This window comes from Macaca thibetana, chromosome 5 (genome assembly GCF_024542745.1).
Source record: "Macaca thibetana thibetana isolate TM-01 chromosome 5, ASM2454274v1, whole genome shotgun sequence".
Lineage (NCBI taxonomy): Eukaryota > Metazoa > Chordata > Mammalia > Primates > Cercopithecidae > Macaca > Macaca thibetana.
Window position 1 is genome coordinate 120,371,465 of NC_065582.1, and position 16,641 is coordinate 120,388,105.

Genomic DNA, 16,641 nt, shown 5'->3' on the forward strand with positions numbered 1-16,641 from the left:
CTATCAACCCTGAATCCCATAACCTGTGAAACTCTTTGAGACATATAGAAGAAATAAGTATATTCTCAGATGAAGAGAAACAAAAAGAATTTATTTCTAACAAACCTTCCCTTAAATAATGACTAAACAACAGTATCCAAACAAAAAGCAAATGATTACAGGAGGCTAGAATGTGCAAAAAGAAAAGAAAACTATGGAATGGATAAAAATAAAAGTAAACAAAAGACTATCTTTCACTTAATGAGTTTCTTAAAGAAATATATTTTATGGTTGAAGGAAAAAAATATGACACCAACTGATGTTGTGCTGAATGTATGTTGAAGAAATATTTAAGATAAGTATACTTTAAAAGTAGGTAGGTTAAAGAGACCCAAACTGAAGTATATTCAAATGAAATGTTACCACTACATTTCACTTGAAGTGGTAAAATGTCAGCACCACTAGGCTGTGATTAGTTATGTATATAATGATAATACTCACAATAGCCTCTAAGAGGACTGCACAAATTAATGAATTTTAAAAAGCCACAAATAAATCAAAATAAAATTATAAAAAGTATTCAAGTCACTCACAAATGGATAAGAAAAAAGGAACAGAGATATAAGACACATCAAACAGAAAACAAACTATAAAATGAAAGCCTTAAACCCTAACGTATCAATAATTAGTATGTAAATGGTTTAAACATAACAATTAAAAGACAAGGGTTGGCAGAATGGATTTTAAAAACATAACTCAACAATGTGGTTTATAAGAAACTCCGTGCTCACTTCAGCAGCACATATACTAAAATTGGAACAATACAGAGAAGATTAGCCTGGCCCCTACACAAGGACGACACAAAGATTTATGAAGCCTTCTATAATATTCCACTACAAACACATGGAAGCACACAGTCCAATGACACTAGGAAGCAGCACATAAACAAGTCTGCAGAATAACCAGCTAGCATCATGATGACAGGATCAAATTCATATATAATAATACTAACCTTAAATATAAATAGGCTAAATGCCCCCGTTAAAAGACACAGAATGGCCAGCTGAATAAAGAGTCAAGAGCCATCAGTATGCAGTCTTCAATGGACCCATCTCATGTGCAAAGACAGACATAGGCTCAAAATAAAGGGATGAAGGAAAATTTACCAAGCAAGTGGAAAACAGAAAAAAGCAGGGGTCGCAATCCTAGGTTCTGACACAACGGATTTTAAACAAATAAAGATAAAAACAGACAAAGAAGGGCATTACATAAAGGTAAAAGGTTCAATTCAACAAGAAGAGCTAACTATCCTAAATATATATGCACCCAATACAGAAGCAGATTCATAAAGCAAATTCTTAGAGATCTACAAAGAGACTTATATTCACACACAATAATAGTGAAAATACTTTATTATCTCACTAACAATGTTAGACAGATCATCGAGACAGAAAAATTAACGAAGATATTCAGGACCTGAACTCAGCTCTGGATCAAGCAGACCTCATATATTTCTACAGAAATCTCCAGCCAAAACAACAGAATATACATTCTTCACATCGCCACATGGCACTTACTCTAAAATTGATCACATAGTCGGAAGAACTGAAATTATAACAAGCAGTCTCTCAGACCACAGCGCAATAAAATTAGAACTCAAGATTAAGAAACTCACTCAAAACCACACAACTACATGGAAATTGAACAATCTGCTCCTGAATGACTCCTGGGTAAATAATGAAATTAAGGCAGAAATCAATAACTTCTTTGAAATTAATGAGAACAAAAAGACAATTTACCAGCGTCTCTGGCATTCAGCTAAAGTAGTGGTAAGAGGGAAATGTATAACACTAAATGCCCACATCAGAAAACTAGAAAGATCTCAAATCAACAACCTAACATTACAACTAAAAGAATTAGAGAATCAACAGCAAATAAACCCCAAAGCTAGCAGATGACAAGAAATAACTAAGATCAGAGTAGAACTGAAGGAGACAGAGACATGAAAAACCCTTTAAATAATCAACAAATCCAGCAGTTGTTTGCTTTTTAATTAATAAAATAGACTGTCAGCTAGACTAATAAAGAAGAAAAGAGAGAAGACTCAAATAGACACAATCAGAAATGATAAGGGGGATATCACCACTGACCCCACAGAAATATAAACAACCATCAGAGAGTACTGTAAACACATCTATGCACATACACCAGAAAATCTAGAAGAAATGTATAAATTCCTGAACACATACGCCCAACCAAGACTGAAACAAAAAGAACTGAATCCCTGAACAGACTAGTAATGGGTTCTGAAGTTAAGGCAGTAATAAATAGCCTATCAACCAAAAAAAAAAAAAAAAAAAAGAAGCCCAAGACCAGACAGATTCAAAACTGAATTCTGCCAGAGGTACAAAGAAGACCTTCAAACAATACTACAAGGCTACAGTAACCAAAACAACATGGTACCAGTACAAAAACAGACACATAGTCCAATGGAACCGAATAGATATCTCAGAAATAAGACCACACGTTAACAACCATCTGATCTTGGAAAAACCTGACAAAAACAAAAACAAGCAATTGGGAAAGGATTCCCTATTCAATAAATGGTGTTGGGAGAACTGGCTAGCCATATGCAGAAAGTTGAAACTTGACCCCTTCTTTACATCATATACAAAAATTAACATTTGGGAGGCCGAGGCAGGCAGATCATGAGGTCAAGTGATCGAGACCAGCCTGGCCAACATGGTGAAACCCTGTCTCTACTAAAAATACAAAAATTAGCTGGACATGGTGGCACATGCCTGTAGTCCCAGCTACTCGAGAGGCTGAGGCAGGAGAGTCGCTTGAACCGGGAGGTGGAGGTTGCAGTGAGCCGAGATCCCACCACTTCCCTCCAGCCTGGTGATAGAGCAAGACTCCATCTCAAAAATAAAATAAAATAAAATAAAATAAAATGACACAAGATGGATTAAAGACTTAAATGTAAAACCCACAACTATAAAAACCCTAGAAGAAAATTTAGGCAATACCATTCAAGACATAGAAATGTGCAAATATTTCATGACTAAAGTGCCAAAAACGATTTCAACAAAAGCAAAAATTGACAAATGGGATTTAATTAAACTAAAGAGCTTCTGCACAGCAAAAGAAACTATCATCAGGGTGAACAGAAACCTACAGAACGGGAGAAAATTTTTACAGCGTATCCATCTGACGAATGTCTACTATCCAGAGTCCACAAGGAACTTAAACAAATGTACAAGAAAAAAACAATTTCAGTAAAAAGTGGGCAAAGGACATGAACAGACACTTCTCAAAAGAAGACATATATGCAGCCAAGAAACATATGAAAAAGAGCTCAATATCACTGATCATCAGAGAAAAGCAAATCAAAACCACAATGAGACACCATCTCACACCAGTCAGAATGGCTACTATTAAAAAGTCAAAACAACAGAGGCTGGCAAGGTTGTGGAGGAAAAGGAATGCTTTTACACTGGTGGTGGGAATGTAAAGTAGTTCAACCATTGTGGAACACAGTGTGGCGATTCCTGAAAGACTTAGAGGCAGAAATATCATTTGACCCAGCAATCCCATTACTGGGTATATACCCAAAGGAATAGAAACCATTCTATTACAAGGATACACACACGCGTACGTTCATTGCAATACTATTCACAATAGCAAAGACACAGAATCAACCCAAATGCCCATCAATAATAGCCTGGATAAAGAAAATGTGGTGCATATACACCATGGAATACTATGCAGCCATAAAAAGGATTGAAATAATGTCCTTTGTAGGGACATGGATGGAGTTGGAAGCCATTATCCTCAGCAAACTAACACAAGAACAGCAAACCAAACATCACATATTCTCATTTATAAGTGAGAACTGAATGATGAGAAAACATAGACACATGAAGGGGAACAACACACACTGGGGCCCGTTTGGAAAGCAGGTGGTGGGAGGAGGGAGAGCATCAGGAAGTATAGCTAATGGATGCTGGGCTTAATACCTAGGTGATGGGTTGATCTGTGTAGTAAACCACCATAGCACATGTTTACCTGTGTAACAAACCTGTACATCTTGCACATGTACCCCTCAACTTAAAAGTTGAAGAAAAAATTTTTTTAATGTTTTATTTTTTAATTGACAAAAAAAGAAACTCATTTCAAACATAGCTACATAGATAAACTGAAAGTAAAAGAATGGAAAAGATAAATCATAAAAACAATTTTAAAGAGGAGTATTGGTATCAGATCATGTAAATTTCAAAGCATGGAAAATTACTAGGGCCAAAGAGGCACATTATGTAATGATAAAGGATCAACCCATCAAGAACTATAGTAGCCAAAACAATTTTGGTAGAGGAGAATAAAGTGGGATAAATCATTTTTACCAGTTAAGGCTTAATATACTGCTGCAGTAATCAAGAAAGTATGGTACCAGTGAAAGGATAGACCTAAATCAATGGAAAAGAATGGAGAACCCAAAAGTAGATTCATACAAGTATGCCCGATATACCTAATTAGTTTTTGATAAAGGAGCAAAAGTAACTCAATGGAAGATGAATAATGTTTTTACAAATGGTACTGGAATAATGGAACATCAATTTTAAAAATTTTAAAAGCCCTTACCTAAATGTCACGGCATAGAAAATTAACTCAAAATGGATTATAGACTTAAATGTAAAATGTAATGTAAAACTACGAAACTTCCAGAAAAAATGTAACATGTAGAAAAAGTATAAGTTTAAAATGTAAAACTTGCAACACAGACACAAAGAACTGATCGATAAGTGTTCAGGATATGAAATTAAATAAAGTTTATTATAATTCTAAAACTACTAGCTGCCTCTCAGGATTAGCTTTGAAGTTGTCATGTTTTACCAGAACTTGTTTAACTTTTGCAATGAGATTATAAGGCTGATCGAAAATTACAAATTATCAGTAAATCATCACTCAGTACCTTTTCCCAGAACTATTCTGGGAGGTTAGAAAACTTACAGAAAATAGCCTAGATATCTGAGAAAGTCCATCAAATAATACATTAAATTCACTTATTCTTTCTTAGTAATTTTGAAAGCATTTTTACACCTTCCTAAAGAGTAAGTTCTACATTTATTATCTTATTTTTGCAAAACAGGAACTGATCCAGTTTCAGCAACTTTTGCAAGGTTGACTACTGTCATTATTGCTAGAATACAGGTCTTCTAAGTCCTAGACTAGCGTTCTCTCTACCATCATCTGCAGTCTCTCTGAATGCATTCCATGCATTTTTTCTTTATATTCTTTATATTTAAATAATGTTTCTTATCCTATAAAATTCAACTCTAGTTTTAAAATTGTGAAATATGCAACCTCTCACTTTTTTCCCCTATACAGTTCTAAAACTCTATGTGGAAAGAGAAATGATTTTAAGGTCTTCAGTTTTCTGTTGTATTATTACTTTTAAAAGTTCCCTCTTTTTTCCTGCCCACTTTCAAGAGATTGAGTTGTTTTATAGAGTTAAAGATAAAACATCTCACAAACACCATGTTCCTGTCCTGTGTTGAGTTCTATGCTAACGCTGGGGATGTGCTTGTGACTACAGCAGGCATATTTCCTGTGTTCAGAAAGTTATATCTTTTGGAGAGAAACATGAAATAAAAAATATACAAATCAAAGCAACTCCCAAGCACCCTGGTGAAGTACGTAAGTATAAGGAATTACCATTGCACGGAAGCCTTTGGTTGGGAATAAGGATCATCTCAACAATAACTTGCTTAGACAAGCAACTGAGTATCTGGTGATGGGTGATGCATCACCAGTGGATGCCTACACAAACCAATAATGAGACCTAAATCACCCCCTCCTCCCCACATCCAGCAACACTGTGAAAGGATCTAAGTTCCTCTAGCACCATAAAGCAGATACTGGGGTAAGAGTGAGGGATAGGTCCAGAAATAATGAGTTTAAGATTTTAACATTTGACTTAAAAGTAAAGTTACACTTGACAGATACCTATACCTCCTCAACAAAACATTTCCTTCAGGAAGTGTTGTCTCTGCTATCTATAGTCCAGTGCTTTGAATTCAGGGACTATTCTGTCCTGTCTGCATAACTAATGGAACTGAAGGTTGGGTATTACTCACAGAGACTACTCATTCTTATCTTCAAGCTATTTTTTCTTCTTTCTGACTTTGGTCAAATCTACAACATAATTTTATCTTCTGTTAACATACTATAATGTACATGCTCTAACCTCCCAGAATAGTTCTGGGAAAAGGTACTGAGTGAAGATTTACTGATAATTTGTAATTTTCGATCAGCCTTATAATCTCATTGCAAAAGTTAAACAAGTTCTGGTAAAACATGACAACTTCAAAGCTAATCCTGAGAGGCAGCTAGTAGTTTTAGAATTATAATAAACTTTATTTAATTTCATATCCTGAACACTTATCGATCAGTTCTTTGTGTCTGTGTTGCAAATAAGATGGTGTCTTCATGCCTCAGACAGATACTGTCTAAGTCCGATGTCTTTCTTGTCATTCTGCCCACTCCATGTCCCGGGCCAGTCCTATCCTGTGTGCTGTAGGGAGGGTATGAGAGTGTATCATACAATGCCAGGCCTCTTTCCTCCTTCCTCCCATATTTTGTTTGTGCCCTATATATTGTGACTCGTGCGTCCATACCACTTTCACATTCTGGATTCAGATTGGAAAGAGTATTTCAAGAGAGTCGGACACTATAGATTACTACTGTATATCAACAGTAGAGTGTTGGTTTTTATCATATGTATGCTGCATGAACACAAACAATTCCACTGAGATCTTTTTTAAAAAGGAAGAAATGTTATCATATTTGGGTTATCATACAATTCTTACTTATAATTATTTCCATACTAGCCAAAAGAAGATAATCTTCCTTATCACAATCAAGAGATTTGTTCATTATCAAGTAAACAAGAGACTTAAAATGAAAAGTAGTTTTCTTTATGGTGAAATAAAGCTCTCTCTGTATATGAGAAGGTTATTAAAATGAGTAACTATAATATAAAAGAAAAATAGTATTTCCTTCCTCTAAGATAAGGTAATGAAGGTCTATCTTCAAGAAGCTTTCATTTGATTTCAACTTCTGATGCAAAATGTTATCAGCTTGCATTTTTATTGTGTTCTCATTGTTAGGAATAAACTGATATTTAAGCAATACATCTGCTTTCAGATTGTCATTACTTGGCCTGAAAAACAAAATAATCAGAATGAATAAGGCCACAGCCACAGTAATTATTATGTCATACTTTATTACTTAAATATTAGTTATATCTTCAAGAAAATACAACATATATATTTTACACATTTTATTGTCATAGATTTTCTCCCCTTGTGTCACACAGGTATTAATACCTAAATTATTCCCTGCTTGTAAAACTTGATCCTATTTAGGGAGGAGAGAGTATCTGACAGTTCTGGAATTATTTTTTCTAAAAAAGAAATCTAAAGCACTTGTTACATCCACCAACATTGTATATATATAATCATAAACTATATATGTGAATATATATTCAATATATATTCTTGTGATTCAAAAATTCATAATAGCTGTTTGTTATTTTTTAAAGTCAGTAAAATTGAGAGCAGTAGTTAATAATTGAAAGAATCTTCCATAAGAAAAGCAAAAGACTTTAAAAGGACAACCCGTAGAATATATTTCATCACTACTGAAGAAACTCTCTCACTACAGGAACTCTATACAGGAGGAACAACAAATGTAATAACATTAAGCTATTTTCGCTCTTGATATATCTAAGAGCTTTAGACCTGTATACAAAGCAAATAACTGAAGAATAACTGTATAATACAAAGCTGCCTTTTATAATCATACAAATTAATTAACTGTGATTACCTAAAGTTGACAACATGACACTTGATGTAATGATGGTTTACATTGGATCTCTGAAATATCTTATCTATCTGAGAAAAGAAAAAATACAACAAAATAGAGCTTTGTTAAATACGAATTTCACACATTTCAATGTACCACAAAAATGCTTACATAAAGCCTGCCATGATGCAAATAACATTTACTTCAATGTTTATTTACTGTTAGCCCCCCCAAACCTCATTTGGGCATAATCCCACCATCATAAATATTATCTCTATAATCGGATGATGATACTTGAACAACTTGTCACATGGTCAAAGATGACTATCTAAAGGGTTGACTTAATGAGGCATTTCAACCTCTATTATAAAATATACATGGAGAAGGAGGCAGAGAGATTTGAAAGTTTGATATATATGGATGCATCACTCACTCATACTGAGCTCAGTATCATTCCAGCTCAGTTATCATCCTCATGGATGTGATTGAAAGATCAGCTTTTTAGGCTCTAAATAAACTTTTTTGGCCAGATTTTGATGCTGTGGCAAATGGGAGAAAGGAGGAGGACATATATTATTGAACAGCTCTCTAGAAGCATCATACTTACCAATAAAAATGTCAGAAAGGATTACTTAGAATAAGATAAGACTGTAAATGCCACTGTGTGTCATTTTAGACTTCCTACATAGGATAATTTGTCTGTGGTATGAATACCTAGGTCGAATTATTTCTTAATAAAACCACAGCTTGTTACAAAATATGTGGTCTCATAAGCCTGATTATAGACTCATCAAGCTGGCTTGTCAGAAAAAAGACTGACTATATACTGAACCTTAAGTGAACCTGAGTCTGCACAGTGAGTTTCACAAACCAGAAGAGAAGAGCTGCTAAGTTGTGAAACCGGGTATATGTCAAAGAAGTGCTTTTCATTTATCTGACTTGATTTATGAAATTTTCTTTGGTGAAATGCCATGTAATATCATCTTGAATAGGCTGGTGAGCACAAGTTAATTAATAAATCAATAGTTACTCAAAACAAATGGTTATGTGTTTTTCTCCTAATTAACTATGAAGGGAAATTTGTTTTTGAAGAATGTATTTTTATATACACATGCATATTTATATGACAAAACTAATGCATATTTATTGTTAAAAAATTTTAAAGTAAACAATATAGAAAATATATTGGAAAGCATTAAAGTCATTTTTAAATCACTGTCTAGAGAACTTGTTATTTACATTTTGGTATATATACTTCCACATTTTATATTTACATGTTTATATATACATAAAATATATTCTCTCTATATGTACAAATATAGATGTTTATATAATATCTGTATGTTTTCTGCCTGCCTCCTTCCATTCTCTTTCCAATTTAATAATTTTTTTTCTGAGTAAATCTCAGCTTCATGAGTCACACATAAACAGTCCTGATTATTGAACTCCTCAGGAAAGTATAAAATTCATTTTAGGTACTGGTTTTAATCTACTCTTTTAGGAATATGTTTGCTGTAACTGTAACTCAACTCTGCAAGAATTGGCAAACTATAGCCTATACACAAAATCGAACCTGCTACCTGCATTTATATTGCTCACGATCTAAGCACGGTCTTCATGTCTTTTTAATAGTTGAAAAAAAGAATGAGAAGGGTATTTTTGATATCCAAAAATTTTACAAAATTCAAGTTTCAGTGTTCATAATAAATTTTTATTGAAACATTGTCACACCTACTTGTTTATGTGTTGTCTGTGGCTGCTTTAACACTACAATAACAGCTGTGAGTAGTTGCACAGACACTGTGTGTCCTGTAAAGTTGAAAATATTTACTATCTTGCATTTTATAGAAAAAGTTTGCATTTACCTCTGGTCGAAATTACTGCATTGCCTTTCTTGATGTTATCTCCATTTATGCATTAAGGAACAGGACCAATATTAGTAAGCTGATCATTTATTTACTAGTCATCTCCTTGATGAGTATTTGTATGGGCCTACCATGTACAAACACTGTGAAAGGCACAGGAAATATAAGAAGAAATGGAGTTACCTCCAGCACAAATGAATTCGCAAGTTAAAAGGGGACATAGACATACAATGTTTTCATAACTTATGATCAGTGCTTTAGAAAAGGTATATAAAAAGTTCTGTGAGAGCACTGGAAACAGATGCTAACGTTTATTAGGATATTACCGTTCATGCTTTGTATTCACTACATTTGGTGATCCTTAAAATAACACTACGAGTTGAGTGAAATTATCGCCCTTTTGTAGTGCAAATTTTTAGGGGTCAAGCAGCTTTTTGAAAGTTATTAGGATGACAAAGGATAAAACTGGAATATCCTTTGTGGCATCAAGATATCTATGACTTCGAAGTTTGGGCTGTCTCTAGTTCAATATCTTAACTCCTGTAACAAAATATTCTTTACACTGGCCTGCTTTTTTCCCCGTCAATGAAAATTCCCTTAAGATGTATTTTTGAAAAGGCATATCCACTCCACTCAGTAGCATTCTTCAAACCATTTCATCAGCTTCTGGTTTGAGTTGTGAAATGGCTGAAGAAATAAGTCTGAACGCATGGTAAGAGTGATCTGCCTTCTTTGATTGGTGAATGCTGGGCTCAGTAGTGGCTGCGAATACAACTGAAGTCTTCAGAGGAAGAGCTAGTCTGTGTGTTTCTGTGGTATATTTTCAAGAGCAGCCTAATGGAACATATATCAGGGTCATCCATAGAGTAGGTACTTAATAAATGGTATGTGGTAATGTTATTTGTGCCTGAATGATAGAGTTAAGATTTTAGATAACTCTAATAGTTGGTTTTGTATTTGCCTTTTAATTTTTCTGTTGGGGCCAGGTGCAGTGGCTCACACCTGTAATCCCAGCACTTTGGGAGCACGAGGTGGGTGGATCACCTGAGGTCAGGAGTTCGAGACCAGCCTGGCCAACATAGTGAAACCCTGTCTCTACTAAAAATACAAAAATTAGCCAGGCGTGGTGGCAGGCACCTGTAATCCCAGCTACTCAGGAGGCTGAAGCAGGAGATTCGCTTGAACCTGGGAGGTGGAGGTTGCAGTGAGCCAAGATCACACCACTGCACTCCAGCCTGGGCAACAAAGGCAAGGCTTGGTCTCAAAAAAAAAAAAAAAAAAAAAACCTGTTGGGCTTATGTTGTTCAGTCTCTGGTGCCATTATCGTTTGTCTAGTATATTTTTCTAGGTGTCCTGAGGTGATGTGGGTGATAGGTTTTAGCTGTGTCCCCACCCAAATCTCATCTTGAATTGTAGCTCCCACAATTCCCATGTGTCATGGGAAGAACCCAGTGGGAGGTAGTTGAATCATAGGGACAGGTATTTCCCGTGCTGTTCTCGTGATAGTGAATAAGTCTCAGGAGATCTGATGGCTTTATAAAAGGGAATTCACCTACACAAGCTCTCTTTTGTCTGCAGCCATGTAAGATACCCCTTGATCTTCCACCATGATTATGAGGCCTCTCCAGCTATGTGGAACTGTGAGTCACTTATCTTCCCTTTATAATCTTTAATAATCCTTAACAATCTTTCCTTTATAAATTACCCAGTCTCAGGTATGTCTTTATTACCAGTGTGAGAACAGACTAATACAGTGGTTACAGTTTCCAGAATTAGCAAATAAAAACACAGTTAAACTTGAATTTCAGATAAACAATGAATTATTTTTTAGTACAAGCATGTTTCAATACTGCATGAAGATATTTTCAGGACGATCTGAAATTAAAATTTAACTGGGCATTCTGTTTTTTTCAGGAAATTCTAATGTATATGCAAAAAGCAGCGCTTTCAACTCACCTTTTGCCTTAATTTTAACAATAGTATTGTCAGGAGAGGAATGATGCCAGCAAAGATTTAGCTTACCTCATTACTGACTTTTTGTTTCAGATCAGTGCTAAGTTTTGAGTGTTCTACTGAAAAATCAGGATTATATTCAATACTGGGCATCTGGAAGGAGGTCTGGTAATAGTAAAACTTCTGGCCTGAAAGGGAAGCAGACAGGGATGGTTTCTGTTTAGTAAATTTGAGTTGTATAATTGTGAGAAGTAGAGGGGTTGAAAACAAAAAATGATACAATTGGTGAACTCCCAAGAGTTAAAAATTCTATAGCGGTAGTCTATACCTCCCTCTAACTCTTTTTTAAGATCACACATTTTCATAGTCACCATGCTTGTCAGTTATGTCATAACACAATTATCACCTGTTAGTGATCATTCATAAATTTAAGCTGTAAATTAAGTAATGGTAGAATGTAACATATTTTCAGAAGTTAACCTCAAATTTAGAATTTCTACTAAAATAATTTACTCTTAGCATATTAACTAATATTATATCACAAAATTACATAGGATATATTTATTGCACTGTTCAAGAAATAATATAAATCACATCAAAATTTAAACTCTAGACATAATTTTTATACATAAAAGATTATTTCCCCAACCGTATATAAATGTATTCAAACGGAAATTGCATTCTAAAATATTAGAAAACATTAAAGTTTTAAAATAAGTAAAGTGGGTTTTCAAATATTCAAAATAAAACAATGAATAGATACTTACCATATGCCAAAAAATAAACAAGGAGACCAATCGGTATTACCAGAATCAACACAACAGCTATGACAATAAGGGCAATCATCCATGGTTTCAGTGAACTCACTCTTCTACCCAGTGTCAATGGCCTTTTGAGAAAGAATAGTATGTTAAAAATGAATAGAATTTTAAGACCAAATATTCCTTTTTCTGTAGAATTTTTTTTTTCTGGAATTCATATTTAGCTCATATTGCACTTGGTAACACTTAAATATATTTTCCATGAAAATTTCTTAAATGCTATAAAAATATGATGGACATTTAACATTATATTTTCTTTTTTTAAAATCAGCAATATTTTGCCATTCACTACCTTTTCATATACTTCCTGGTCCATTATACTATATGTTCTAATTTTTTCTTTGTAAATGAACTAACAATATATATTTGATTCATGTGTTTCAAATCACAATGAACCTAAGAAAACAAGAGTATCTGGGTCACTCTTCTCATTCTAACATGAAGAGACAGAGGTTCAGAGATTACCAAAACCTCAAAGTTGGATATTAGGGGAGCCAGAAATAGGACTTGGGTTGTTTGGGCTCCTTTTACACCTCTATACCTAAAAAACCTACTACACCATTTACAGTTCATGCAACTCATAGTGCATATGAAGAGCATCTATAACAAGGTTGATTGAAAAAAATAAAATAGAAGAGAACTATAAGGAAAAAATAATTAGCCAAACAAGAAGAGATCATTCATATGATGAACAAGCAAATCAATTGTGGTAGCTCAGGACTTTAGACCCAGGAACTCTGTGTTGTGATAAATATCTATTTCATAGGGTCATAAGAAGTCAAACCTGTGATTTCAGTAGATGATATTGTTTATCATAAAGCCAAATTTATTTGAATAAATTAAAAATAAATTTTAAGAAAATATCAAGGCAATGATAGGGCCAGTATGCAAATAGGGCAAAAGCATAAAAGTGGTATGCAAATGACTGACATTTGGGAATCCCTAGTGCAAGCAGGAAAAGGTGACAAAGCTCTCTCCTCACCCCAGTGCTGGAGCCCACAGTCTAAAAACAAAATCTGAACAGTTACAGAGTTGAGACAGGCTAAGATAACACCAACATGGGTTGTTTAAAGAGATTTAATCCATAAGGAGACTGGACAAGAATATGATTCTGAGAAAGGTGCTAGTTCTTGTCCTGTCTGTTAAAATCACACATGGAAAGGAAAAAGAGGGAATTACCTTTCCTGAGATTGGTACCTGGTAAAGTGGATAGTAGGCCTCAGGTTATAACTGAAGACATCAGTTGAGTCTCCTCTTTGGGCATCACTGAACTGGAAGGAGTCAGCCTTCTCCTGACATTCCTGGGTCTGGGAAAGGAGTATATAGAGGCAATTTCTCCATCCCAGAATCATCAACCTGAGCTCTGTTAAGTATTCAAGTAGCATTAATTCTGAGTTCAGCTGGTATTCTAGAAGGATCTTACGTTACTCTGTCTTGTTGCTTTTAGGGGGGTAGCAAAAGAAAAACATTACAATCTGGAAATATCTGAAGTGTCTCTAGAATCACTGAGTTGGAGCTGGAACACAGGCAAGAGCTGATGAACATATCCATCACCTTCACTAATAGAAGACCATGGAGAATCACGAGCCCATTGTCAACATTCACTGAGTTTCTTCTGCGTGTCAGTGAGACGCTTCTAGAGATTCAAAATGATTAAGACATAGTCTCTTCTCTTAAAAGATGTGTAATCTAGAGACACATGAAGTAACTAGTATAATACAAGTCTCAAAATGCTATTAGAGATGAGTGGATACGAATGGTTTTGCCTTAGAGAAGCTGTTCTGAGAACTAGGTTCTAAAGGCTGAGAAGGAATTGGCAAGAGTCATGTGTGCATCAGGCAGAGAACACCATAAGCAAAGACAAGAAAACATGAGAACCAAGGACATACTTGAGAAAACCATACATTAATGAGAGTAGAGGTAAACTTAATTAATGTTTATGCATTAATTAACTCAGCAGGTATTTTATTTAGGATTACTATGTACAAAACAGGGGAATGTAAAGACTTTTCAACAGATCTTTCTTTTGAGGAACTTATAGTCTGATAAAGGAGGAACACAATGGACACAAATTGCTATCAGAATTGCAGAAAATTTAAATGAGAATTTCAAAGAAGGGCCAACGATTCCTCTTTGGAGGAAATAATGGCTGAAATAAGGATACAGTTTTTTTAAACTTAAAAAGGGTGGACATATCTTCTCACTATTTTCCTCTCTGAGCCAGTTACAGAAAACAATTCATAAAGGGGAGTTTTTTTGCAACAGAATTCTCATCTTCAAAAAATGTGGTTACCTGTTGAATTATGCTACTTCTAACACCAGAACCATTACTGTGACCGAATTAAAGTCTTATATGTCAAAGTGAGAAGTTGTTTCAGTTTTTTTCCTTCCAGACATTCCCTGAAATATTTATTCCTCAATGTTTAAAAAATAACATTTCTCTCTCTATTTCTTTAAGTACTAACCTAATTTTAGCTTAAACATTGAAGAATTTCCATGGTTATTCTAGACTGCTGGGGAGCTTGCTTCATGGAAGTACTTGGTAATAATTTGTCTACTGGATGAAATAATGTGTCATAAAGTAGTAGACAGCTCTAAAGCATTTGCAAAACAAACAACTATTTTTAGCAAAATGTATTGCTATATGTGCATTGCTTTTTCCATGGCAGGAATGGAAATGAGATTGAGCATTTACCTGGAATCAAGATACAATTTAAAATTTTGTACAAAATTTGTACTTAATAATCACTAAAGGATAATTCTGTCTTCATCTTTCTTTCTTGGCTTCTCCCTATCCCTAACACTTCCAATTCAAGGAATTTAGCTTTAGTAAGACTATCCCAGAGAGACTACTAAACAAGTTCACTACTGTACAGGAAAATCCAGCTTTGGAGAAACCTCTGACCAGCAAACCAAAGAAAAATGTAAGTGACTTCACCCTTGAGGAATACCTGAGGCAGTGTTGTTTTTAAAGAAAAAAAGGTTTGTTTGGCTCACTGTTCTGCAGGCTATATAAAAAACATGGTGCTGGAATCTGCTGGGCTTCTGATGAGGGCTAAAGGCTGCTTCCAGTCAGGGAAGAAGGCAAATTGGAGCCAGAGTTTGCACACAGCACACAACCAGAGAGGAGCAAGATGGGGTGCCAGGTTTTGCTTTGTTTTTTGTTGTTGTTGTTGTTGTTTAACAATTAGCTCTTGTGGGAACTAATAAAGTGAAAACTCACTCATCTTAGGAAGGGCATTAATCTATTCTTGAGGGATCTGCCCTGATGACCCAAACACCTCCCATGAGGCCCCACCTCCAACACTGGTGTCAAATTTCAGGATGAGGTTTGTTGGGTCAAATATCCAAACCCTAGCACCCATATTATGTGGGATCATAGCAATGCCTGAGTTAATATATATGTAAGAGTACTTCAAACAGTAGTTGAAACATGGTAAGGATTTAGGAGGTTGGGTTATTTTATTACTATTATTATCCAGGCCATACTAAAAATAACATCAAGTTTTTCAAAAGCAGCTAGGAAAGGATACCAAGGAGTCTGTGAATAGATGGAGTGGAGTGAGCTGGTAGATGGTGAATGTGCTGCTCATGAAAGAAACAGAGGTGGTGCCCAGGACTTCAGAATTCGAGTGACAACACTGGACACTAACTACTCACTGACTGGGGAGCAGCTGAGTAGCCTAGCAAATTGTGGTTTATCCCCCGAGAATGTTCCAGCAGGTAAGAGATTCTAAGCTTGGGGGACGGGGGGAGCCTACAGGAGAAGCCACAGGTTCAAAAGTAGGCAGTATATGGTGAGCACATTTTGAAGTGTCCACAGGGAAAGAATTACTGGACGAAGATAATGAATAGGGGAAATTTTAGAACAAGATGGGTGAATCATCAATTAGAATTTTACTTCATTTCCTAGGTAAAACACAGTAACTCTGGAATAAAGTTGTTGTCATTCAAATACCAGCAAGTGGTGGTGTTACTATTCATAATCATGATGGCTTAATAATAATGATGATGATCATTCTAATTGTCCCACCAGATGCAATGAGACTGTCATAAAATCGATAATGTGGACAGAAATACTGAAAGTTGTGTAAAAGGTTAAATAAGGTTTGTGCTTTCTTTTACATTTCATGTTCTGTCAAGCTGTGTGTCTTGTT

At 35.0% G+C, this 16,641-nt stretch overlaps 1 protein-coding gene and 1 non-coding gene across 2 annotated transcripts in view; one reads left to right on the forward strand and one right to left on the reverse strand.

The window, feature by feature from the left end:
* The window catches only part of LOC126954427 (transmembrane protease serine 11G-like), a 28,412-nt gene extending 12,563 nt beyond the window's left edge, over nucleotides 1-15,849 (reverse strand). The window contains 6 exon segments of the mRNA XM_050789951.1: nucleotides 7,058-7,201; nucleotides 7,867-7,934; nucleotides 11,733-11,851; nucleotides 12,431-12,552; nucleotides 13,664-13,791; nucleotides 15,790-15,849. Coding sequence (XP_050645908.1) covers nucleotides 7,058-7,201; nucleotides 7,867-7,934; nucleotides 11,733-11,851; nucleotides 12,431-12,552; nucleotides 13,664-13,791; nucleotides 15,790-15,849 — 641 coding nt within the window.
* LOC126955771 (U6 spliceosomal RNA) lies at nucleotides 763-869 on the forward strand. Its single transcript, XR_007726071.1, has one exon. It is a non-coding gene; the product is annotated as a U6 spliceosomal RNA (small nuclear RNA).
* Nucleotides 15,850-16,641: the final 792 nt, after the last annotated feature.